At 34.8% G+C, this 25,320-nt stretch overlaps 2 protein-coding genes across 14 annotated transcripts in view; one reads left to right on the top strand and one right to left on the bottom strand.

Annotated features, from left to right (window-relative positions):
* Relch (RAB11 binding and LisH domain, coiled-coil and HEAT repeat containing) overlaps positions 1 to 12,930 on the bottom strand; it is a 97,436-nt gene extending 84,506 nt beyond the window's left edge. For 6 of the 7 annotated variants that reach the window (XR_007348786.1, XR_007348787.1, XM_048806120.1 and 3 more), the window contains exons 1-2: positions 12,146 to 12,929; positions 2,706 to 2,795 (exon numbers count right to left, since the gene is read on the bottom strand). Coding sequence is in view for 5 of the 7 variants with exons in the window: in XM_048806120.1 (XP_048662077.1) it covers positions 2,706 to 2,795; positions 12,146 to 12,674 (619 nt within the window). In the remaining 2 variants the exon portion in view is untranslated. Of the gene's footprint in view, positions 1 to 2,705; positions 2,796 to 12,145 lie in introns of all 7 variants that reach the window. The other variant, XM_015482326.2, reaches the window with a different exon arrangement.
* A 164-nt stretch (positions 12,931 to 13,094) lies between these two features.
* Pign (phosphatidylinositol glycan anchor biosynthesis class N) overlaps positions 13,095 to 25,320 on the top strand; it is a 116,295-nt gene continuing 104,069 nt past the window's right edge. For 6 of the 7 annotated variants that reach the window (XR_007348788.1, XR_007348789.1, XR_007348790.1 and 3 more), the window contains exons 1-5: positions 13,095 to 13,292; positions 18,255 to 18,367; positions 20,271 to 20,523; positions 24,255 to 24,376; positions 24,812 to 24,910. Coding sequence is in view for 4 of the 7 variants with exons in the window: in XM_015482330.2 (XP_015337816.1) it covers positions 20,303 to 20,523; positions 24,255 to 24,376; positions 24,812 to 24,910 (442 nt within the window). In the remaining 3 variants the exon portion in view is untranslated. Of the gene's footprint in view, positions 13,293 to 15,824; positions 15,871 to 18,254; positions 18,368 to 20,270; positions 20,524 to 24,254; positions 24,377 to 24,811; positions 24,911 to 25,320 lie in introns of those variants that run through there. The other variant, XM_048806122.1, reaches the window with a different exon arrangement.

The following is a 25,320-nucleotide window of genomic DNA, read 5'->3' on the forward strand; positions in this document are numbered from 1 at the left end:
TCACTGTTGGTTATGTAAGTCTCTAGGGCATCCAGATCTACTACTTCTTTGTTCACTATCTAGCATTTGGATGAGTGGGCATGGGGGAAAGGACAAAGAGAGGGTTGGTGGTTACTAGAGAATGAAACTGATCAAACGGGGTTTTCATCTATGTGGGAATATGCCACAATGATACCCATCATTCTGCAAAACTGAGATGCACAAATTTAAAAAAAGGGAAAAAAAACTGAGTAGCTACCAAACAATCGTCATCTCTATCTTTAATAATACATATCCAAACAGTTATATTTGGCAACATTTATAAATCAGAAAGTGTTATGTATCAGTTTATTTCAAGTACACAAAGACCCTCAAAGGTCAAGGGTGCATTCTTAACATTTAATGTAGTTCTTGCAACCTAGTACAAAATTAGTGTTGTATCATATCAAAATACGTGCAGTTTAACATATATTAGGTTATCACAATAATGAAATATATTTGTTAACCATCAGAACTATATTTACTGGGTTTTATACCAAATTACAATTTGATAAGCGATTACAGGTGTGTGCTACCACACTTGGCTGAATGAGATTTTTAACCTTCTTACTCAGAGTTCTGATAAAAAGTTAGGCAAGGAATGAAAATGTACATAACCGTGAAATTTGGTTAGAGAAACTTTAATTTTCTTTTCTACTTACATTGCTGTGAATAGATTATCCAAAGGAATTTGTGATTATAAATTTAATCTAAACATTTTGCTTTTTCATCTATAATGCTTTTTTTCCTTTAATAAGAGGTATTAAATACCTACATAGTGAGAATAATGATGAACCCCTTTAATTTGTCTCAATCAAAAAGGTAAGTTTTCAAATTTAAGTTGAGGAAAAGAACATAATTATGTGGCCAACTTCTGGGTAGGAGTTTTTTTCTAATATTTAACAATATATACAGTAAAACAGTTGGGATATATTTAGTCTAAATCAACTAAAATTTCACATATTTAATATATAACCTACAGCTAATACCTAATATGTAATTACATGTAACAATGCTACTTTACAAATGATACAATAGGATAAAATAATCCCAAAATTATTTAAGAAATTTCCAGTTGATTTGCTAATTTTTAGATATTACTGACGTATTCAGTTTGCTGTTTGGTTATGACTACCAATAGGTGATGCTTATCACTAAACTGTAATTTGATATAGGGAAGTCACATTAAACTCTTCTAGGGATTTCCCCATTAATTGATAATGCTATTGTTTAGACTATTAAGTCTTGTCTCAGCTTTTGTTGAAAAACAAATATTTTTTTCCCTAACTTATATCAATGTCTGAGTTATTCAAATGTTCAATATCTATTCTTGGGCAAGGAATGGAAAATTATATATTGAAATGTTATTTTTAATTAGGTCAAACCTAATCTTTTATGAAAGGAGATAGACTGTGGTATAGTTAATTGTGGGCTCGTGTTGCTAGGCTATGTGAATTTGAATCCTAGCTCTCTTCTTATATAATCCTTTGAGTGCCTCAGTTTTCTGGGGAGGAGATGATGAAGATAATTTTATTATTCAATGAGTTAATCAACATTTAGAGTATCCAGAATGGTGCTTGCGCCTTCTTTAGTACTCATTTTCATTCATAGTGACAATTTCAGGTAATATCATCTTTGGTAGGTTTTACCAAACTTATTCCAGTAAATCAAATAAAAATTCAAGAGCTGGGCAAGAGAGGAATCCAAATTATGGTTATTTTCTGACCTCATATTTCCTTCACAGGTTCTATCTATCCATATGGCATCCCTCCTATTTCATGAGTACCTACATTCCAGTGGAGCTCAAAATACCCAAGCGGTACCTGCCTGCTTTTCTCATGTTTTGCAGTGACAAAGTCTTATACAAACTACAATGCTTGCAACACAATCTAGAATGCCTTCAAGGGCAGGGAGCCTCAGCCTTGAGGCACCAGAAAGTACCACATATTTATACTTAAGGAGCTAGGCAAATTCATGGTGGACCCTCAGCAGATTCCACTGGGCTCATCTGGTCCTCTGAAGTACTTGCAAATATAGTGGTGATACTTAGAGGGCAGGGCTCTAGGGAGAGGAGTGAGCTATGGAAGGTAAGTAGACTGACTGAGAAATAGATTAGAAAGATGCTGTCCTTGTTACTGATATAGGTGGGGTCCTGGAGGACCCTGCGAACCAATTATTAACCTCTATTTTCTGAATCAGGGGAAAGTCAAAAGTTTCTAGAGATATGTTATTATGGCTCAGGAGCACCCAGGGAATTCAAGATAAAATTTTACTCACCAATGAGACTGGAATCAGTTTTGAACAATCAATAGAATTACAGTGATACACATACCCGAATATGAACCTTGGTTTGGAGAATCAAAGTAATGAGGCAAAGGTTCAACTAACTTTGTATTACCCAGTGGCTGAGTTAAGTCTGTTTAACACCGGTTTTAATACTAGTTGGTTGTAAGTTGCTGGCTACAGGCCAAATTCAGGTATGTATATCCAGAAACTCTTAGCACCCTTGTTGGGGTACTCCAAACTTACAATAAATTAGAATTTAATAACAATAAATTATTAGCACAATTTTATATAATAACTATGCATATTATATTAACATACCATATTGTTGAAGAAAGATAATTCTTCAAGCCATTTCATTATTTCTGCAAAGTCAAGAATTCAGTCTGTCTTCACAATCTTACCTGCCACTCTCTCATCTGTTTCCCTGTTACCATCATCTGAATATCTTGCAAAGTCTAAAGAATCCAGAGTACTGATGCTTCCAGCTCGATCTGTAATAAAGAGAAAAACAAAAGCATTAGATAACCAGTATCTTATTTAATTGTCAAAATAAGGGATTGGAATTCAAATACCAACAAATATTTCCAGTTAATAAAACCATGGAAACAAAAAAAGGTAAAAAGTTCAAACCAATTGAACTACTTCAAAATAACCAAGTTTCCCTGCCCAAATCTCTGGCCAATGCCTGAATAATGTACATACACTGCAAAGCAGTCTAGCTACAGAAAAAAGCAGAACAGAAATTTGAGTTTCCATCAGAGAGAAAGATTTTGTAGAGTTATTCTAAACAAGATAATTGCCTACTAAAAAACAAACAATATTTTGAAAAAAGAGAATCTAGACTTCACAACCTACCAGACACATTGTCCATCATACTGTCCAAAATACTCTACATGCAAGAACTGATAAAATGTGATCTAGTGTCAAGAGAAAAACACCATCAACCAGGACAACCCCAAGATAAACCAGATGCTGAAATCAGTAGACAAAAAAAACTTTAAACCTAGCTATATATATAAATCTAAGTAAGGGAACATATGTAAACAATGAGTGGAAGGAGTGGAAATCTTAGAAAATACAGAATATAAAAAAATACCAATAGAAATTCTAGACCTGAAAAATTTCTGAAATTAAATTTTACTACAGAGTTCTAATAACAGAATGAAAAGGAGACAGGAAAGTGTCAATGACCTCAAAGATACATTAATTAAATCTGAAGGGTAGAGGAAAAAAAGATTGGAAAAATTTAACACAGACTCAGGGACCTGTGGGACAACATAAAAATGTCTAATATATGCAGGATTGGAATCAGCAACATGTGAGACAAGAGGTGGGAGAGATACAGATTCAAGATCAGAGAACATCAAAGAGGATATGTAAAGAGAGCAGAAACTTAGATATATATAAGCAAACTGCTCAAAACCAAAACTGAAGAAGAAATACTAAAAGCAAACAGAAAAAAAATACATTCATATAGAGGAACAATGATTTGAATAACTACTGATTTTGTATACAAAAGCATCCAGATTGGAAAGGAAGAAGTAAACTATTTCTATTCACTGATGACATGATTTTGTATAGAGGAAATTCTAACAATTTTACTAAAAAACAAACCTAATAAATGAGTTTCTCAGGGTTACAGAACATAAGAACCAATAAATAAAAATATTCCAGATGTTTATATGCTAAAGGAACAATTCAGAAGTAAAATTTAGAAATTATTTTTATTTCCAATAACACCAAAAAAGAAAAAAAAAAGAAAAATAAATTTAACAAAAAAAGTGTAAAACTGTACAATGAAAGAGGCTGAAGCAAGATTGGAAGTTTGAAGCCAGCCTGGCCAATTTGGAAAAACTGTATCAAAGTGAAAAAATAAAAAAGGGCTGAGGTGTAGCTTATTAGTAAATCACACCTGGGTTCCCTCCCCATCTCCTGCCCCCCTACAAAAAGCCAAAACCTTGTTGAAAGAAATTAAAAATGATCTAAATAAATGGAAACACACCCAAGATCATGGACCAGAAGATCAGAGTCAGGATGATAATATTCCATAATTAATCTTTAAATTCAAAATGATTCCTACTAAAAACTCCATCTGGCTTTCTTTTTCTTGCAAATTTTGGGAACAATTCTAAAATTCCTATGGGAACAAAAGAGCCTCCTTCCCCCAACCTAGGCAAAAAAAAAAAAAAAAAAAAAAAAGATACTACTAATAAAAATTTACCTGAAAAGTAATTGCATTTATATATGAGGTTATGTATAAGCATTTTTATATATTATACTTAAGGATGAAACTCAAAGATTAATGTTCAAGAGAAAAAAACCTATAAAGTTACTCTAAAATATGAAAGCTAAAAGAGTATGACTAACTATAAAGTTTCTACTTTGGAAGTAATATAAAATTGCTTTCAATACTAGGGAATATTTTCTTTTAGGTGAATAGTGTATTTATGAATGCCAGAGTAAAACCACAATAGTACTCTGCTTCCTACAACTCAAGGTCAGTTTTGAAATTATTTGAAATGCCTATGTATTAAAAAGTTAATGTCTGGATATGCCAGAATCCAGATATTGTTCCTTGGGGGTTGGGGGAAGCAGGACAGAGGGGAGCCTTTTACTTCTATAATCTATGAGTTGCAAAACTCACATTTATATCTTTGAATCCTCAATTCTTTTCCAATGCTGGGGTTCATTTTTCATTGGCCATTCAAATATTTTCAAAATATTTGAGAGCTAAAACAAAATTTTAGAGAGTCCAATGCCCTCATTTGGGAAACTAAAGGCTGTTTTTATTCAACTGATATTTACTAATCCATGCTGCTACATATAAAACTCAGTAAGACTTGGTCCTTACTTTAAATAACTCTGTAAGCCATCGGAATTAAGTCATGTACACAAATAATAATACATTGATATCACCTATACAGTGATCAAGCTAGGAATAGAATTCAAATCTTTCAGCTTGCAGTCCACTATTTTTTACTCTGAAGAAAGAGGATTCTACTATAAGCTAAATTCCAAAGTCAAAATATTTAAATTTAGGAAGAGATTTAAAAGCTGAAACTTTATTGACAAGCTATTCACATAGGTTAAGATTTCTATAATGACAGATGATTCTGCAATATGAAAGGCTATTAGATTAAGAGGATGACAACTAGCAATAACAATAATAGAAATAATTAACATTTTTTCTGACTATGTACTCTGTGCTTATATAGACAACCTTATTTAACTGCGTTAAGAACTCCATGTAAGAATAGTCATTACCATCAGTATTTTACAGTAAAGGCACAGACTATTGAGAGTCATGCAACTAGGTAGTAGAAGAATAGAACTGTGAACCTTAAGCTCTACAACACCAAAACCTAAGCTTTAAACATTAGTTTTCTTGAACAATATGTAAGAGTATCCAGGTTTTGATCTCTTAGAATCCAGGTAATACTCTGCATGGCCTCAGAAAAGTGCATCATTGACACAATCTTGCTTTGGTAGGGTTAGGGAAACAGACTACATTACAAACTAACAATATTATAAAATACAACTATCTAAAATTAATTATTTAACCAAACTTCAACATTTATTGAAAGCTTGTATACCAGGCCTAGTGTTAAACACTGGTAAAGCATAGAAAAATAAAACATGATCTCTTCTCTATACTCACATTAAATAATCATTTGTAAATTGCCTACATTAAGCATTTATGCTATATGTAAAAAAAAAAGAGACATATAAAAGCTTCACACTCGCTGGGAGCAGTGGCACACCCTGTAATCTCAGCAGCTCAAGAGGCTGAGACAGGAGGATCTTGAGTTCAAAGCCAGCCTCAGCAACAGTGAGGTGCTAAACCACTCAGTGAGGTCCTGTTTCTAAATAAAATACAAAATAGGGCTGGGGATGTGGCTCAGCGGGCGAGTACCCCTGAATTCAATCCCTGGTATCCCTTGCCCAAAAAAGCTTCACACTAATATCTTTTTTTTTTTTTTTAAACAGATTCCTCTTCTTCCTCTTTTGCTTTTTTTAAATCTTCATTTCATGTTTATGTGGTGCTGAGGTTTGAACCCAGTGCCTCACGGGTGCAAGGCGAGCACTCTACCACTGAGCCACAACCACAGCCCCCTTCACACTAATATCTTAAAAAAAAAAAAAAAAAAAATCAACTAAATATACCTAAAAGTTAATAGTACCATTAGAGTTAATTAGAGACACATATAAATTCACAAGTCTATATATAGTAAATTTCCCTAAGTAGAACAGAGAAAAAAAATACTTTAAAGGATTTCAAGATCATTACAGACTGAAGAAGCTTTAGGGAAAGGAATAAATATAAATAGGATCTTCTTTTCAGGATGCACTTGTTATGAGAAAAAGGAGGAAGGAAGAAAAGTATTTCAAGGTAATATACCAAGAAGTTTCCAAGTACCAGTTCAGGAAAATATCATGTATGTTCCAGGGACACTGAAGAAACCATGTGATTAGAATAAAGATTTTATATGTGAAAGACAAGGATGCACATTTCCTAAACAGGTTTGTAAATCCTCTTTCTGCAATATATATTTTACTAATTAAAAAGCGACTGAAAAGAGTTGTTTGGGACATGAGGAAGCAATTTTCAAAGGTTTTAGCTTTAGTGACATGAAGAATAGCTTTGAAAATCAAGATGGAGGAAGACATTAAAGTCACAGGATAATCCTAAAACTGATGATCCAGATTTGAACTAAAGGCCTTAACTAAGGCAGCACACAGCACAGAACTGAGAGATGGTTAGAAACAATATAAAAATCTGATACTACCTTGAACAATACTGTCTACCCACAACATGACCATCTGGTTTCAAAAACAAATGAACATCATTTCTGACTTCTGAGAATTTGTGAGATAATAGGTGAGAAAATCTGGAAGACTACATTTATAATTTCTTTTTTTTTTCTTTTTTTTTTTTTAAAAAATATTTATTTATTTATTTATTTTAGTTCTCGGCGGACACAACATCTTTGTTTGTATGTGGTGCTGAGGATCGAACCCGGGCCGCACGCATGCCAGGCGAGCGCGCTACAGCTTGAGCCACATCCCCAGCCCTACATTTATAATTTCAACTGTGTTCTGCTCCTCCTTGAGACTTAGCCATGCTCCATTACTAGACTGGAAACTTAAATCTTAACATCAAATTTTAGATTAAAAAAAGTATAAGCCAATTTGGCCTTGTTAGACTTTTTCATTCAGAACCACCAATGAATATACTTGGTTTTCAGTATAAGATTGGTTGATGATCCCAGTTCATGGCTGGTATATTCTACAATTACTTACAATGTGAATGTCCTGATTTTAATTAAGTTAAATGTTGTATCTCATGGTTGCCTACAAGAAAATTGATGCTTCAGACAGATGATTCAGCTCCGCCTTAGTATGATACTATGGTTTGTCACTTTATTTTTTAAAATAATTGGTTTTGTATCACCTGGCTTGCTTTCTGTGTTAAGATTGACCATTATACCCTAGGTACATGTATGACTGCACGAATGGTATGACCCTACTTCGTTCATACACAACCAGAAGTGAAAAATTGTGCTCCATTTGTGTACAATCAATCGAAGAGCATTCTCCTGTCACGTATAACTGATCAGAACAAATAAATTAAATAAAAGATTGACCATGATGAGTAAATAAAACATACTCTGAGTTACTAAGATAACTAAAATCGACTTTGTTTGATATGCTGTAATGACCTAAAATTTGCTGAACTGTGTTTTAAAGCAGACATATAGCAATAGTTGTGATAAAACAGAAAGAGCATAGACTTTGAAATTAGTGATCTGGGTTGGAATCCCAGTCTTGCCACTTAAGACATAGTATGTGGTAAAATATAAAAGGATATTTTACCACATACTTTTCTTTTCCAAAGAAAAGTTCCCATCCCCATCTTCCAACTAGCAATCTTACTCTGCTGGAACAATCTTCCTCCATATCCTTTTAATAGTATGCTAGGCATATGCAAATTTCTCTTTTCATACATAAATGAAATCATCTCATAAATAATGGCTACACCCTAATTTATTCAATTTAAATGTATCTTAGTGATCATTCTATATTGGCATATATGGATCATTATGCTTTAATTAATCCATCTCCTACTATTGGACATTTTGTTTTCAGACTTTAATACCCTTACTTGTAAAAATTTAAAAATTAAGATTTATTTGTGTTTATGCAAATGTCTATAAAAATTAAAGAAATGAAATTGAAGATTAAAGAATGTATATTTGTGAATGTGGCAGACATTGTCAAATTACCTCAGAAAAGTGTCTTACTATGCCCAATGCAGTGGCGCATGCCTGTAATCCCAATGGCTCAGGAGGCTGAGGCAGGTGGATCACAAGTTCAAAGCCAGCCTCAGTAACTTCACAAGGTCCTAAGCAACTTTGCAAATACCCTGTCTTTAAATAAAAGATAAAAAAGGACTGGGGATGTGGCTTACTGGTTAAGCACCACTGGGTTCAATCACTGACACCCCCTCAAATAAATAAATAAATAAAAGTTGTGTTTATGTTACTGAAATGAAAACTTGTAAGACAACTGAAGTAGATCAACCCCAACGTAAATCAATCCTCTCCACCTCAAATCAAAGAGGCACTGCATTCAAAGTATAGTCAAATAACAAACATTATATCAATGAGCATGTTTTCAGTGTAATTTCAAAACCCACATTTTATCATCAAGTCTCACAATATTAAGATCTTTCTCAATTTTTCAGTTCATCAAATTTAGTTCTAACCTAAAAATACTAAAGTATTAATCAAGACTTTTTTAAAAAATTATTTTTAGTTGTACACAGACACAATACCTTTATTTTATTTATTTATTTTTATGTGGCACTGAGGATCAAACCCAGCACCTCACAAGTGCTTTACCACTGAGCCACAACCCCAGCCCTAATCAATACTTTCAATAAAGGCATCAACAAACATTTTAGAGATCATCCCTAACATTCTTGTTTGGAAAATAGTGCAATTTTAATTTTTGAGAGTAATAAGGTCTGTGTTCCTAGATTAATACCCCTATTTTGCTTCCTTGTATAGTGTCACAATGGCTTGAAATATCTTACTGCATTTTTTAACTACCCAAATGGAACCACCTTACAATATATGAGCCAAGTAACAGCAGAGAGCTTCATGTTCCCAGATGATTTTTTTTTAAGTATTTGTGGCAGTTGGATACAATACCTTTATTTTATTTATCTTATTTATATGTTATGCTGAGGATTGAACCCAGGTCCTCAACATGCTAGGTGAGCACTCTACCACTGAGCCACAACCCTCTCCCATGTTTTATACAAGGAAAAATAGAAAATACTATCTTTCCTTTACACTCACTTCCTTTTCCTTTTCTTAGAATAAGAAGTTTAAAATAAATAATAGTTACTATTTATTCAAAATTTCACTCTCTTTGAGGATCAAACTTAAATTTTACTTTCTCTACGAGGGTCATTTCATTGCCACAATCACCAATTATTTTTCTTTAAGAATGTAAACATTACCATAGAAGTCTACTCTATAATTCTTTCTTGTATGAGTTTTGCCTCTTAGCTCTGATGTGCATTAAACTTTTAGATCCCTATAACCTTAAAATGATCACAGTTTAATAATAAGCCAATGTAAAATTGTGTCACTGTGCTAGACAAGGAAAATATTGAACTAAATTTTCATAGAAAATAATAGTTTTAAAAACACTAGAAAGTCACAGGCAAAAAAAAATGACAGTTATGCAATAAACATATATAGAAATGTCAATGGTATAGGCAATAGTGGAAACTCTCATTCAGCTAATACAAGTGAACCTAATAATTTTAGAAATATTCTGTTGATATTTTCTCTTAGAAGGTAGAAGTGAACCTAATAATTTTAGAAATATTCTGTTGATATTTTCTCTTAGAAGGTAGAAGCAGCACTAAACTCATCTCAACCTAACACAGAGGAATATCTTTGTAAAATGGAAAAGATGGGAACCCTGGAAAAAAAGCAATCATGACATCTTAGCATTGGGGATATTAAGGAAAGTAATGCTGATTATAGTGAGATATGTACTCTGAAAGAGCTGAAAAAGATAGATAAGCTCATGAGAGAGAAAATAAAAATGAGGAAGATGATTTAAGAAAGCTCCAAGCTCACAAGTGAAATTATTACATTCAGTTATGATAGTCATCAAGTTGAATAAAAAAGAGCTAAAGGCTATGATGGAAGTGGTACAATTAAAGAATCAAGCAACTAAGTCTGAGGAGTGTATGAAGCATTTATGAAGGTGACACCTGAGCTGGGTCTTGATGAAGGAGCAAGAGTTTGTCAGGTTAAGAATCATTAGATAATTTAGAAATTTAAAAGAAAAAATAGCTACATAACTATTTTGTTACACTGCTGTTTGTCACATTTTATAGTCTTAAAAGAAAAGTTGGCAATAAGAAAATCTCTTCCTGGTACCTGCCTGTGATCCCAACTACTGAGGCAGGAGGATCACAGTTTGAGGCTATCCTTGGTATTTGGGTGAAACCCTGTTTCAAAATATAAAAATTTAAAAAGGTCAGAGGATATAGCTCAGGTGTAGAGTGTCCCTGGGTTCAATCTGGAAAGGAAAGAAAAGAAAAGGAAAAGAAAATCTCTCCATGAAAGGGGGTTATTCTTTCAAGTAAGGAAGTTACATCTACTGAGAAAACTACTTATCCAAAAGGGAAATGTGTTTGTTTACCTTGATAGAAAATGCACTCTGCCTTTCCACTAAGTTTAGCAATTAAGTCTCTGGAATCATTCAAAAGTATACAGATAAAAATCAATCTGCCATCATGTATAAAAAATCAGAATAAATTAAAAAAAAGCAAACAGGCTACAGTTTTAAAATTGAATATTACATTAGAAAATATATGTGTGTATACACACACACACACACACACACACACATCTGCATTTGCTAGAAAATTCCAGATGGCTTCATATAACACACTACAATAGCTCACAGTATCAGTGGGGGGTAAAAAATTGAAGATGCCTCTCAAAAGGAGGATATTGGTAATCTTAATGTACATCCTTGATAGTAAAGTTTTCAAGCTATCAAAAATGCTTACAAATAAGTGATGAAGTGGGTATAGGACTAAATGCTACTAAAATGACTCCAAGAAAACAGTGAATTCCTATTTAAAGCAGTGAAAAAAAGCCAGCGTGGTGGTAGGATGGTGAGACAGACTGCAGGCGTCCTGCTTCTCAGTTTTCCTGTAATTCTGAACACTAATCATCACTGAAATGAAGGCACTGAAATTGAATTATATTGACTTTAATCAAACAGAACAAATTTTATGCAGCAGAAAAACCAATTTTGAGAAAGATAACTATCTCAATGATAACAGGTCTTACATTTATCTGACTTCACTGAGACAGCAACAGTATTTCCTATTCTCTTTTGACTTTGAACCAAAGAATTGCTGCAGGCAATTTGAGAAACATTATTTCCTGATAGGCGTGATTCAGGAGACTGGGGAAAAAGGAAAAACACTTAGAACAATTAGACAGTTTACAAGGTAGCCTTCCCTGGAGTGTCGTAATAGCCAGTTAACTGGAAACTCTTGATATTTTACAGATTGTGACACCACACCAAAGATTGGAGGCAGTCAAAGGGAACAGTCATTGCTGGATCCCATTGCTTCCAACACAAAAGGAACCCTCTCCGCTCAGGTCGCCCAACATTCTCTCGCTCCCTAAAACGTCCATATCCTCAACCTGGCACCAGCCTAGAAACACCCCTCTCCCTGCAGTAAGTCTTCACAATCCCACAACCCTGCGGGCCTGTGACAGGCTAGTCCACTTACTAAGCTGTCCCCCGCCCGACGTCGTACTCGGCTCCCGACCTCCAGCGCCTCCGACGCCGGTTGCTCCTGGGATCCCAGGCGGCCCCATCCCGGGCGGGGTCCCACTCTGCCTCTCGAAGTTGCCCGGGTTTGAGAAGTAGTCGCGCAGCCGAGGCAGCTCGCGGCCGCTCTCTAACAGCTCGGTGTGCAGCTCCAGAGCAGTCAGCAAGTATTGGTCGCGCAGCAGCTGAGCCGCGATTGCATCGATTGACAAGCGGGCTGGGGTCTCCCCTGTGCCCCCCAGGGCCATCGCAGGCACCGACGCCTCCCCAGGGAGCCCTGGCCGCGTACTGCTCCCTAAGGCCACGGGATCCTGTGGCGACAGCGAGCCCGCAGAGCCAGGATCTAGGTCACCGCCGGCACCCAGCCGAAGTCCTGCCCGCCGTTCTTCGGTCGCAGCTACCTCGTCGTCGTCCTCATCCGAATCGCTAAGGAATGGATTCACGCCGCCGCCGCCACTGCCACTACCTCCAGGCGCCATCGCCGCCATTTTATCCTGTCAGGAGTGTGGGCGCCTCCCTGACTGGCTCCGACAGGCCGCAGCCTGAATCCCTCCTAAAGCTCGGCAGGCACTGAGCACCTACACAGCCCGGGTCTGTCTACGTCCGGTCTCCCTACCTAGAGACCAGGCGTAGCCTCGGAGATAGGCAATCCGGATGCAGCAGCACTCGCTGCCTCAGCAGCCGCTGCACCAGCAGCCGGCTCTGCAGGCGTCTTCCTGGTCCCCAGTCTCGCGAGAACTGGTCCGTGCCCTGCCCTCTCCCCGCCCCAGAACGCCTCAGCCCCGCCCATTCTCGGCGCCAGACCTCGAAGATCCAAGGACCCGCTCCCGGCTCAAAAGCAAAACCCCTCCCACAACTTCTCCATGATTGGTTGGACTTATAGGGGGGCCTGCCCAGGAGTTATCGCGAGAACAGCTGCGGCCCGGGAAGTGTTGGGCGTTCCGTGCTTCAGGGACGAACGTGGAGGTGGTAGAGAGGTATGTACTTGGCTATCGTTTGAAGGGGCTGTGGGAAACCCTGCGCGAGGGCTTTAAGGACTCTGGGTCCTGCCTTCGCGCCGAGGAGGCCTCGTTCCTGAGTTCAGGTCTGACCCGGATAAGCCCCAGGTAAAGTCCAGGGTTCAGGGCGCCGAGGTGCGGCGGCGCTGAAACGGGGTCCTCTTGCCCGCGGACCGCTGTTCTCTTAGTGGGTTCACTTCTTCCCGCCGTTTATTGGCAGTCGGTGGCATCTTCTCTGCAGGGATAGAAAGAACCCAGGTGTAGTCAGATTTTGCCTTCCTTCCTGTTGCTTACGTTCCCCAACGTGTTCACCTGAGCCAGCAGCCGCAGTCTTCTCGCGTCGCCCTGTAAAGGTGTGGGGTGCAGGGACTGAAGGGAAAACGGAACGCAGAGGATTGCACCTGTCTGCATCTGTGAACAGCCTGGGCTTAGACAACGAACTGTTAGTGCTCAGTAAACATTTAGGATTTCATACATAAAGTGTACAACAGAGACTCCTCAGAATATCCAGTGCTGTCGCTTCAATAGAGCAATAAATAAACTTAAGCCTAGAGAGTCAATGGTCTTCTATTAATATTCAAACTTCATTAATAGATCTTCAAAAGAGCTAAGAGCCTTTGTCTTATGTCCAAAGCTTTTCTCTCACAATGCCCTTTATCCTTTCTGACACCTTCGTGTAGGCTAGAATCAAGGTTTTGATTGTGGAACTTAATGGTTTTAACAGTTGTATGTAGTAGAGAGTTTTGATTTCCTTTGTGAAGCGTTATTACTTCATGTATATTCCTAAGTTTGAAAGACTAGTGTTTTATCTTTTCTGTCATTCCTTTGTTACAGTCTGAGATGGTAAAGGAATGTTTTCCAGTCAACTGTATTAGACTGATATTCCCGGTAGCTTCTATTTCCTTCACACACAAATTGCCATTTTGCAGGTTTTAGATTTCTTGCTGTACAGCTTCCAGCAAAATATTTATTCCACCAAAATAAATAGGCAACAGTAATTATGACTATCAGGTAGGTTACCTGTTACATTGAAACAGTAAAGCATTTCCTTTAGCTCTGTGGAAAAATAAAAATAGAGCATTCTTATATAACCTTAGGTCAGGTTATTGGTTTCCATGTGAAGGTATGCCAACCCTTAAGTGTAGGATTTAATTTCAGCTTACCCAAGCTCTGTAAACTAACCTTTTTATTTGAATGAGACTTTGGGATTTTTTTTCCCCTTTGTTTTTGGCTAGAAGCTTTAAGAATAGTTTAGTACTAAGAATTCCAAGTATTTTTTAAGATATTAGCTCCTGATTTCCTAATACTAAATATTTTTCTGAGCCATATACTGAAAAAAAAATCCCTGATATCAGGAACACAGTATAAAAATGGCCAGTATTGTATCCTGTTACTTATTTCTTAGCAAACAGGATTGCTGATTCTTATTTTAATTGCATTTGCCAGAGAGATTAAAATTTGAACCAATTTCCAGAATGTAGGAATGGAGAATTAGTCAATGGTGTGGGAAGGGCCTGGTTAGAAACTGTTCACATACAATATTTCCATTTCTATAATGGGGAATTTTAGAAATTTTCTACACTTGGGGTTCCTGAAGAGAATTGTGTTTATCAAATAGAAGATCCTAAATTTAAATCTCAATTCCACCCATTATTTAAGGTGGGACCTTCAAAAAAGTTAAACCAAACTTCTCTCAGCCTGACTCGCATATCTATCAAGATAAATATTGAAAATATGTATGGAGAATTGTGAATGCTCTCGTCGCTGGTTTTCAGTATATGTTGTTACTTTGGTCAGTTATTAATTAATGAAATATTAGTAAATACCAACAATTGTTAAATGTGGGCATTTGAAAGTTTTTAAAAACAAAGAATTTTTGGCAACTAAAACTTGGAAAAGCAATTAAGTCAGTAGGACTAAAAGAAGGAATAGTTTTAATTTCAGGTCTGAGTTTTTAAAGCACAGTTAAAAATAGATTTGAAGTGTTTCCTAAGAGAGTTATAAGAAGGTGAGTATAGAAATTCTTTCATGACTGATTTCCCATACAAATCTGGTTTCCCGCTTCTGATTCCTATCCTGTAATCATGGATTTGTTTATATGACTGTATAAGCCCTTCACGAATCAACTAGCCAATTTTACAGTAGGTACATTTTCCCTCCTACCACATGTAGAGGTTTACTGATAAACTGAAAATGTATAATTAGCACACACTGGAATATTAATTTCTGATTGCTATCATAACTTATTATTAATACTGTTGGGAAATTTTCTCTCTACTTAGATTTGCATTAATCTAGAATTTTACAGCTGATGTTTCACCTGAATAATAAGAGTAATCATTGAAATTTGTACATTAGCAGTGAAAATTTCTAAGTACTTCAGTCATTTAATGTTAAAAATGATGTTTTGGTTTTAAATGTCCTACAATAACCACAAGTAACATTCTGAATGCAAGTTTTGGTTGATTTAAAGTTTTAGTAATATCAAAAGTTTTATTATTTGCATTCCACAAGTATAAGCTAGGTAACTTTACTGTTACGTGGATGTGTCCTTTTAGAGACAGGATCTCCCTAAGTTTGCTTAGGGCTTCTCTAAATTGCTGAGGCTGGCTTTGAACTTGCAGTTTTCCTGCCTAAGCCTCCAAAGCTGCTGGGATTACAGGCATGTGCCATCCTCTCTAGCTGGGTATGTCCTTTTAAATAATAATTATATATTCCTTTTGGAGGTTTCCAAACAATTCATGGCAAACAGCTTTATATTTCAAAAAGTCTGAATCAAATGTGATCCTCTCTAAAGAGAAATATTGTGTAATAATATTGCAATAATAAAATAAGTAGTATGTGAATATTTTTCAGTCGCTTCACTTTTATGCATAATAAATTACTTAAGCATAAAATGTTGAGCTTTTTGTTTTGGAAGAACCTTCACAGGTCCTGTTTGGGAGGCTCAAAAAGAGGAGCAAGGCATCCTCTAGTGGATATACAGCATATTGCACTTAGCTTTGAAATGGTAATCCTAAACAATTTATTCAGCAACCCTCTGAGTCCTTAGTAAGTATTTAGGATTGTGATGGATGCTAATGAAGCCTGGACCTGCTGTCATGGAATTATAGTTAAGTGGCAGAGATAGACATTAATCCAAATAGTCAAAGACACAGTTATATAATTACTAACAAGATTTTGACTTCTGACTTAAGCCTGCACAATCCCTGAGGAAGTAAGCCTTGAAAGAAGATATTAGGAGACAGTGGAGTGAGAGAGGGTGGAGGATAGGTTGGTCATTCTATGAAGAGAAATTTTATCTATGAAGGTCTCACAGCATTGGGGAGCATGGAATGTTTGAAGAAACTAAAGAAGACTAGTGAGGTGAGATAACCCTAGAGCAATGGAAAGTGCTCTGAAGCAAGGTTAGAAAATGAAGCAGAGACCAGTCCCTGTAAAACCTTTATAGTGTTGATTAGTAGGGGGAGAGACACTACAGGGTTTATACAAGGGGTGAGATGTACAGATTGGCATTTAAAAAGTAATACTATGGCTAATGGCAAGAAATAGATCAGAAAAGAGTCAGTCTCTATGGGGAGAGCTCTGGGAGCATTTTTAGGTGGTTCAGGTGAGAGATGGTATACTTGGAGTGATAGCTTTTTCTTTAGGAAGCTGTCAGATAAGCAAATGAAGTCTATATCGATGAGTTACTTAATTTACCATTAGGAAAATCGATATTCAACTGAAAATTTTTTCCCCATATGTAGTATATCAATAGCCTTAAAGATGCACATAGGTTTTTTTAAAAATATATTTTTAGTTGTTCATGGACATTTATTTATTTATTTATTTATATGTGGTGCTGAGAATCAAACCCAGTGCCTCACACATGCTAAGCAAGTGCTCTGCCACTGAGCCTCAACCCCAGCCCTGCTCATAGGTTTTTGACTCAGTGACTACATGTATAGGTAGTATCTTAACACTTAATCTGACATATATCAAACATTAGGACATAAAAATTACATATAAATTTAAATTAATCACATTGATAATTTTTAATAGTGAAAAATGGGAAAAACATTTCAGTGCTTATCCATATAGGAGTAATTAGGAAAATGAATAAGCCCCCATTCAATGGAGAATGTTGAGGGTAATTAATATGTTGTAAGAGTTTGATTTTTAGGATATACTTATGTTGCTATAGTAATACATGCATACACCCATATTTATAGCAGTTCAGTTCACAATAGCCAAGTTATGGAACCAGACTCTTTGTCTGTCAGCAGGTGAATTTACAAAATGTGGTGTATGTATATACAATGGAGTTTTATTCGGCCATAAAGAAGAATGAAATTGAGTCATTTGCAGTAAAGTGAATGGAACTGGAGAGCATGATGTTGAAGAAATAAGCCAGACTCAGAAAGTCAAGGATCATATGTTTTCTTTTGTGGAAGTTAGAAAAAAAATTTTTTTTTAAAAAGGGACCTAATGAAATTACGAAGGAGACCAGTAGAATTGAGGAAGGGGATCAGGAGGAGGGAAGAGGGGAAGGAAAAGGCTAGGGAATTAAACTGATCAAATTATGTGCATGTGTGAATATGTCACAATAAATCCCACTATTATATATAATCATAATATACCAATAAAAAGATATGCTAAATGTATACCAGGAAAAATCTACCATTAAAATTATATGCCTCTGTAAAAATGTGGATAGGATAAAAATTATAAGAAAACAGATTTTTTTTCAGATGGTAGAATCAGATAATTTTATGTAATTTTCTAAACTTACTGCAATGATTTTATCTTATAAATATTTAGAATAACATTAAAACATGGTGCTTACAATATACTTGAAGCTCATATATACTAGTAAAGAAGCAAACATTTACTCAAAAGAGTATTGTCATACATGGCAAAATACCATCTACTCACTTTTTATACTTTGCAGATTATCTTTGATGTTTAATTGTTCTCTCAGGAAAAAAAGTAGCTGGTAGTTGGACTCTTTTTTCTTACATTTTATTTTATTTTTTGAGGTGTTTGTCTTTGATAAGTCCTTTTCCAGTGTCTCTTTTGTTTTTGCAGGATATTTTTGCCATCCTTTCTTTCCATGATGTGACGATTATTCAGGCCAGGAAGAATAAGATCTTGTCTTTCAGCCCAGGCTCACTATATGTGACAAATGCTGCTTGCTGCAAGTAAGACAAATTTAAGTGATTTTTTTCTTAATATGCAGAGATTCATCAACAAAAATAAATTATGGACGAATTTGAAAAATATTCCTACAGATGGTTTGATCTTGGCAGTGTAATGGCATATTGTCTTACAGTATTGTTTAAATGTTTCACTTTGCTGACTTTTCTTTCCTTAGTATTTGTAAATTCATCAAACCTTTGACCTTTTTTCTCTTCTCTGCAGTACCCTAACACACAATTGTGCACACTGTGTACACAGAACATTTTTATTGAATGAATCATGTGACTTTTTTTTAATTAATTTGGGGAACTAAAATATTCCTTAATAAATGCAAAGTTTCTGAGGCATATTTTTTCTTCTTTTTTTAATTTGTGTTATATATTTTTTTAAAATTTTATTTATTCTAATTTGTTATATAGACAGCAGAATGTAATTCAATTCATATTATACAAATAGTGCACAATTTTTTGTCTCTGGTTGTACACAAAGTAGTGTCACAGCATTTGTGTTTTCATACATGTATTTAAGGTAATGATGTTTGTCTCATTCCACCATTTTTCCTATGCCCATACCCTCTCCCTTCCCCTTGCTCCACTTTGCCCTATCTAAAGTAGTCTGTTCCTCCCATGCTGCCCACCCCTCCTTATATCAGAGAAACATTCTGCATTTGGTTTTTTGGGATGGGCTTACTGCACTTAGCATTATATTCTGTAACTCCATCCACTTACTTGTAAATGCCATGATTTTATTCTCTTTTAATGCTGAATTATATTCCATTGTGTATTATTTATTCCACAGTTTCTTTATCCATTCATCTACTGAAAGGTATCTGGGTTGGTTCCACAATTTAGCTGTTGTGAATTGTACTGCCATTGATGTGGCTGCATCACTGTAGTATGCTGTTTTTAAGTTTTTTGGATATAAACCAAGGAGTGGGATAACTGGGTCAAATGGTGGTTCCATTCCCAGTTTTCCAAGGAATCTCCATACTGCTTTCCATATTGGATGCACCAATTTGCAGTTCCACCAGCAATGTATGAGTGTGCCTTTTTCACCACATCCTTGCCAACGTTTATCATGTCCTGTAGTCTTGATTGTTGCCATTCTGACAGGAGTAAGATGAAATCTTAGTTTTGATTTGCATTTCTCTAATTGCTAGAGATGTTGAACACTTTCTCATATATTTGTTGATCAATTGTATTTCTTCTGTGAAGTTTCTGTTCAGTTCCTTGGCCCATTTATTGATTGGGTTATTTGTTTTTTTGGTGTTAAGATTTTTGAGTTCTTTACATATTCTAGAGATTAGTGAAGCACATTTTTTTTAACTTCCTACAAATGACTCAGCTAAATGAATAGAATCCATGTTTTCTGCCCAATTTGTTGATAGTCAAGAGAGCCAGAGGACCTTGAGCTAATTACCAAAGTTAAAAAAAAAAATTAAACTCAAAACATTTAAATATTTATGGATTAATTAAAATAAAATTCTCAGAATAGCAACAGTTGTCATATGGTCAACCAAAAGGAGCATGAGTTGTTTCATATTATGTAGGATTTGATTTGACTGAATCCTAACTTATTTTAGGATTGATTTAATTCTTTGTTCTTTGATCCTATGTTAAATTTTGTGTTTTAGAATGTACTTAAATTTATTATAAATAGTTTATTAGTCCTAATTACTTATTATACTTGAACTTTTTCTTTTTGCTTAGGTGTACTTTATCATATATTTTATTTCAGTATTATCTCTCATTAATGTTTATTGTTACCAGCATAAATGAAAGGAAGTTGTGAGTTATATAAATAATATTGTAAGATATATGTTTGATTTGTTTGTAGTCATTAAAATATGTGGAAATACCTATGATTGCATTAAGATTTACACTAGTTAATTTTGTTCTCTTTCAGTTTTTCTTGAAGATTAATTAGTTACACCAGATATGCTGCTGTTCTTTACTTTGGGATTGCTTGTACATTTTGTGTTCTTTGCCTCCATCTTTGACATTTATTTTACATCTCCTTTGGTTCATGGAATGACTCCTCAGTTTACACCATTGCCACCTCCAGCAAGAAGATTAGTGCTGTTTGTTGCTGATGGCCTGCGAGCAGATTCACTTTATGAATTAGATGAAAATGGAAATTCAAGAGCACCATTTATTAGGTAAATTTGTCAACTGGTACAGCGATATCTCTTAGAAATATTATCCTGAGTTTTATTAAACAGTAAAATATCTTACTGTTTATCTTACATTGGGTGCAAAGGTAGTGAGATAAACAGTAAGAGAATAGAGCACTTGTTCACTCTAATGCCAGTTTTATCTATAATGTCTTATAGATTATCACTATAATGCCAATTCTTTGTAGGTGTTATTTTTACTATTGTAGAAGCTGATGTCATGTGAATTGACACATGTGCCTTAGGCAGGCACCTTAGCCAGGCATGGTGGTTCACACCTGTAGTACTAACTACTTAAAAGACTGAGGATGAGGATGGCTTAAGCTCAAGAGTTGGAGGCCAGCTTGGGCAATACAGCAAGGTACTATCTTAAAAAAAAAAAAAAAAAAAAAAAATGTAGCCTTAGTTGCTTTTGTTAATGTGTCCTTATTTCCCAAACCTGGCTCATAGCTCATGGTATTATCTTTTTCTTCAAAAAATAAGACTGCAGGTTTTTGTTTTCATTTTAAAAATAATGACAGGTATAAATATTAATGAATTATTAATTATTGAGTGGTTTTGAAATATATTTTAATTTTTTGACCTATGAGGCTCCTAATAAATATTTTTTCTTTTTCTGATTAGTGGCAAACCCCTCAATAACCCTTCCTAATGCTGTTGTGGACAGATTAAAAATCAAAGTCAAGAGGAAATTTCTCTTAAAATACTCTACCTTCACCCATCCCTAACTGTCATCATTATTTTCTATCCCTTTACCTTGTTTTATTTTATTTTTATTATAGTACTTATAATTGTGCAAGTTCTATGAGGGCCAGGAATTACATGCCATTTTATCTCCAGTTTTTAGAATATAAACAGGCAATTATTTGTTGACTCCTGGAAGAAGGAATGATCTTGAATGCTTTGTTGAATTTCCAGAAACAAATGTATAGTGGCTCAGGGAAATGCATAATATAATAAAGAATAAAAACACATAAATGAGCCACTTAGGTCAACAAGGAAATAGTAATAGGAAAGTAAGAGCAGACTATGGTTACAGTATACAAAAATGTATAACATTTGGATAATGTATTTGTGTGAATTTCCTAGTTTCCAAAGAAAAGAGATATATAACTTATTTCATTTTTTCCCTGTGGTCCTGGGGATTTTATGCAGTACCTCCCACATGCTAAGCATATACTCTATCACTGAGCTATATCCATTTCCTAAGATTCTTAAGGTACATATATACTGGTCGATAAGAAAAAAGTTTTTTTTTTTCTGGTAGCACTTGTTTCTGGTTTGGGTCTTATTAAAGGAAACGATTAAAGTCAAAGGCTCAAACAGTTTGTGAATTCTGTATTGCATGCCATTGTATATTTATAACTTCAGAAATCTTGTAACTTCTTCTAAAATGGTTTTTGAAAGATTTTATTTTTTGAAAATCTGATATAAACCCTGCATGGTGGTACATACCTAATCCCACTCACTCAGGAGGCTGAGACGGGACGATCACAAGTTGAGGCCAGCCTTGGCAACCTAATGCATCACTGTCTCAAAAAAAGGGGGGGAGGCTACAGATGTAATTCAATCGTAAAGTGCCCAGGATTCAATCCCTAGTTGGGCAGGGGTGGCGGGTGGAGAAGGTATAAAATGATCTAATGAAAAATCTAATTAATGTTCTTGAATATAAATATCCAGATTTCTTGATACTAACCCATTTGTTTTATTCTAGTTTTCATTGTATAACTCAAGAAGTGAAAGACTATTTCTCGTATTCAATCCAGTGGTTTTTAAACCATTTCCTTATTATGTATGGTTTCTGGTTTTATTGTGAGATTAGTCAATGTTTAAATAACATAAACCAATAATTATAAGTATTGTTCTTCAGAATATAATGATTTTAAAACATTATCAAATGTGTTATTGGTATGTTTACTGTTATATAATTTGTTGCTCTGCCGGCCTTCTACCAGTAATAGCATCTAGGGTGGTTTTGCTTTCTTCTCACATTTTGTCAATCACTGTAATACAACTTAAATAATATTGATACATTTTAGCAAAAGAATTTCTTGTTTTAATCTTAAATAGGAATATAATTTAACTCCTAATTAGGATTATCACATTTCTTCTCCCCTTAATTTTTTTTAACAATGTTTTAACTGCACAGAAGTTAAAGGATTACATATTGGATCAAGTGTGGTGGCACACACCTGTATCCCCACCTATTTGGGAGACTAACGCAGGAGGATGCAAGTTTGAAGCCAGCCTGGCAACTTACCAATACCCTGTCTAAAAATAAAAATAAGAATGAAAATAAAGGTTGTAACTCAGTGTCAGAGTGCTTGTCTAACACGTGCAAGGTCCTGGGTTTGACCTCAAAAAGAAAAAAAAAAAGTTTATATGATGAACAACTGTATATCTTTAAGTTAGTTTAATATTGTTTTTAACTAATTTAAATAATAAAAATATTTTTCATTAACCCAGATTCCAAAATGTATGATCTCAAAAATTTAACAATGTTTTATTGACATAATCATTTGAATTAATTTCTTTTTCCTTCCAAGTATTTTGAGATAAAAATAATTTATACTGTCATTACAAATAGAGGAAAGCCAAGACATTTCATTACAAATTGAAGTGTCTTATTAAGTGAATTCTCAGTTGGTACCAAAAGTATTTCAAAAATAAGAATATTTCAATAAAGAAAAAAACTGGATTCAAGTCCTAGTTTTACCTTTTAACTTTCTATATTCACAAGTGAATCAAAACTCTACTAATTATTTTTCTCTTCATAACATTTACCACTAACTGAATACCCTAGAGGACCCTGAGTCACATTTATACTGTGTAAAGCAAACTGAATCCTTTATAAAAATAAATTGATGTGCAATTAAAAAAAATATTGTTTTTAACTTTTTAAATATTGCATTGTCTTCTAACATATTCAGACAGAGATATGCATTTGCGTATGCCCAATTTTTAAATATTTTTTCCTGAGCAATTTGAAAGTAATATATTGTAATACTTCATTCCTTAATAGTTCAACATACATTTCTTAAGAATAAGAACAGCTGGGTGTAGAGATGTACACCTATAATCCCAGTGACTTGGGAGGCTGAGGCAGGAGGATTCCAAATTCAAGGCCAGGCTCAGAAACTTAGTAATGCACTAAGCAACTTAGCAAGACCCTGTCTCAAAAAAAAAAAAAAAAAAAATTTAAAAAGGGCTGGGGACGTGGTTCAGTAGTTAAGTGCCGTGGATTTAATCCCTGGTACAAAAATAAATAAATAAAAGAACAAGGACTTACTCTCAAATAACGACAATACTATCATAACATTAAATAAAATTTAACATTGAAATAATAATACAATTTTTATCAGTTATATGTATGTAACAAACCATCATAGTATTTTGTGGCTTAAAACATTAGTGGTATATTTTTTCTTGTGATTCTGTTCTGTAATTGAGTGTTTCTTTGTCTCGCCTGGGCTCACTCATGCTACTGCAATGAGCTGGTGGGAGGGCTAGAAATAGGCTTGGCTGGGTTTTGAAAGATTCCTTTCCTTCTTAAATCTCAACTCTTGGTGTTTTCATGGTAGTGGGGATCAAACCAAGGTCAGCACCCTACCACTACTTTTGGTTTGATTCCTTCTGTATTTGTCTTATTTTTATAATGACTTATGAGTGTAATTAATGATAGTCTATGTTAACTGTTTGTCTCCCTTATCTTTTAGGAGTATCATAATGCATGAGGGCAGCTGGGGTATATCTCATACACGTGTGCCAACAGAATCTCGGCCGGGTCATGTAGCCATGATAGCTGGGTTTTATGAAGATGTCAGTGCAGTTGCCAAAGGTATTGTCTGTTTAGACAGTTTTATTAAATGAAACACTTATCATATAAATATTCCTTTTTTTAATCACTGAATTATGTCATAAAGTGAAAAGTCTGTTTTCAGATACTTTTGATAAGTGTTTTTTAGCATGCTTTATTCACATGATTTTGGAATTAAACTTTAGTTTTTCATCATCCTGAGTAGTTGGATGAATGTGTGATTTTTCTAGAGTTAACTTTTAAGAGTTCAAAAGTGCTTTTATGTTTTAGAAAAAAGTTGATTATCTATTGTTAGATTTTTTTAAAATAGTGATACAATATGCATAATATAAAATCTATTTTATTTTTGTATTTGTTCTTCAATTAATGGTATTATTTGAAGACTACATCTTTGGGGGCTTCTTTTACCATGTAGTTATTACCCTTATTGCTTGCCTTTTTTCTCCATTACCTAAGGATGGAAGGAAAATCCTGTAGAATTTGATTCTCTTTTTAATGAAAGCAAGTACACATGGAGCTGGGGAAGCCCAGATATTTTACCTATGTTTGCCAAAGGTAAGAGAGCCATTGATTATATTTTCTCAGGTGACAGATAAATAATAAAACAGTATGTTTTTAAATATATTTCTGCATTTATTGGTTTTCAGACATGTTTTCTTATTTTAAATATCTCTGAAATAGGGATTTATATTACATTGGATAGATATGCCAGTTTCATTGACAGTGATCTTTCTTATATTTGAAATATTAGCACATGATACTGTTATATAGTAGTTTGAATTCAGTGAAATGGTATAGATGCCTGTTATTTAACAACTCTATAATCTTGGGTAAGTTAGATAACCTTTGTAAGCTTATTTTCCTTTATATGTAATCTTTTTTTTTTTTTTTTTGGTACTGGGGATTGAACCTGACTTAACCACTGAGCCACATCCCCAGCCTGTGTTTTTTTTTTTGTTGTTGTT

The sequence above is a fragment of the Marmota marmota genome, unplaced genomic scaffold, assembly GCF_001458135.2.
Source record: "Marmota marmota marmota unplaced genomic scaffold, marMar, whole genome shotgun sequence".
Taxonomy (NCBI): Eukaryota; Metazoa; Chordata; class Mammalia; order Rodentia; family Sciuridae; genus Marmota; species Marmota marmota.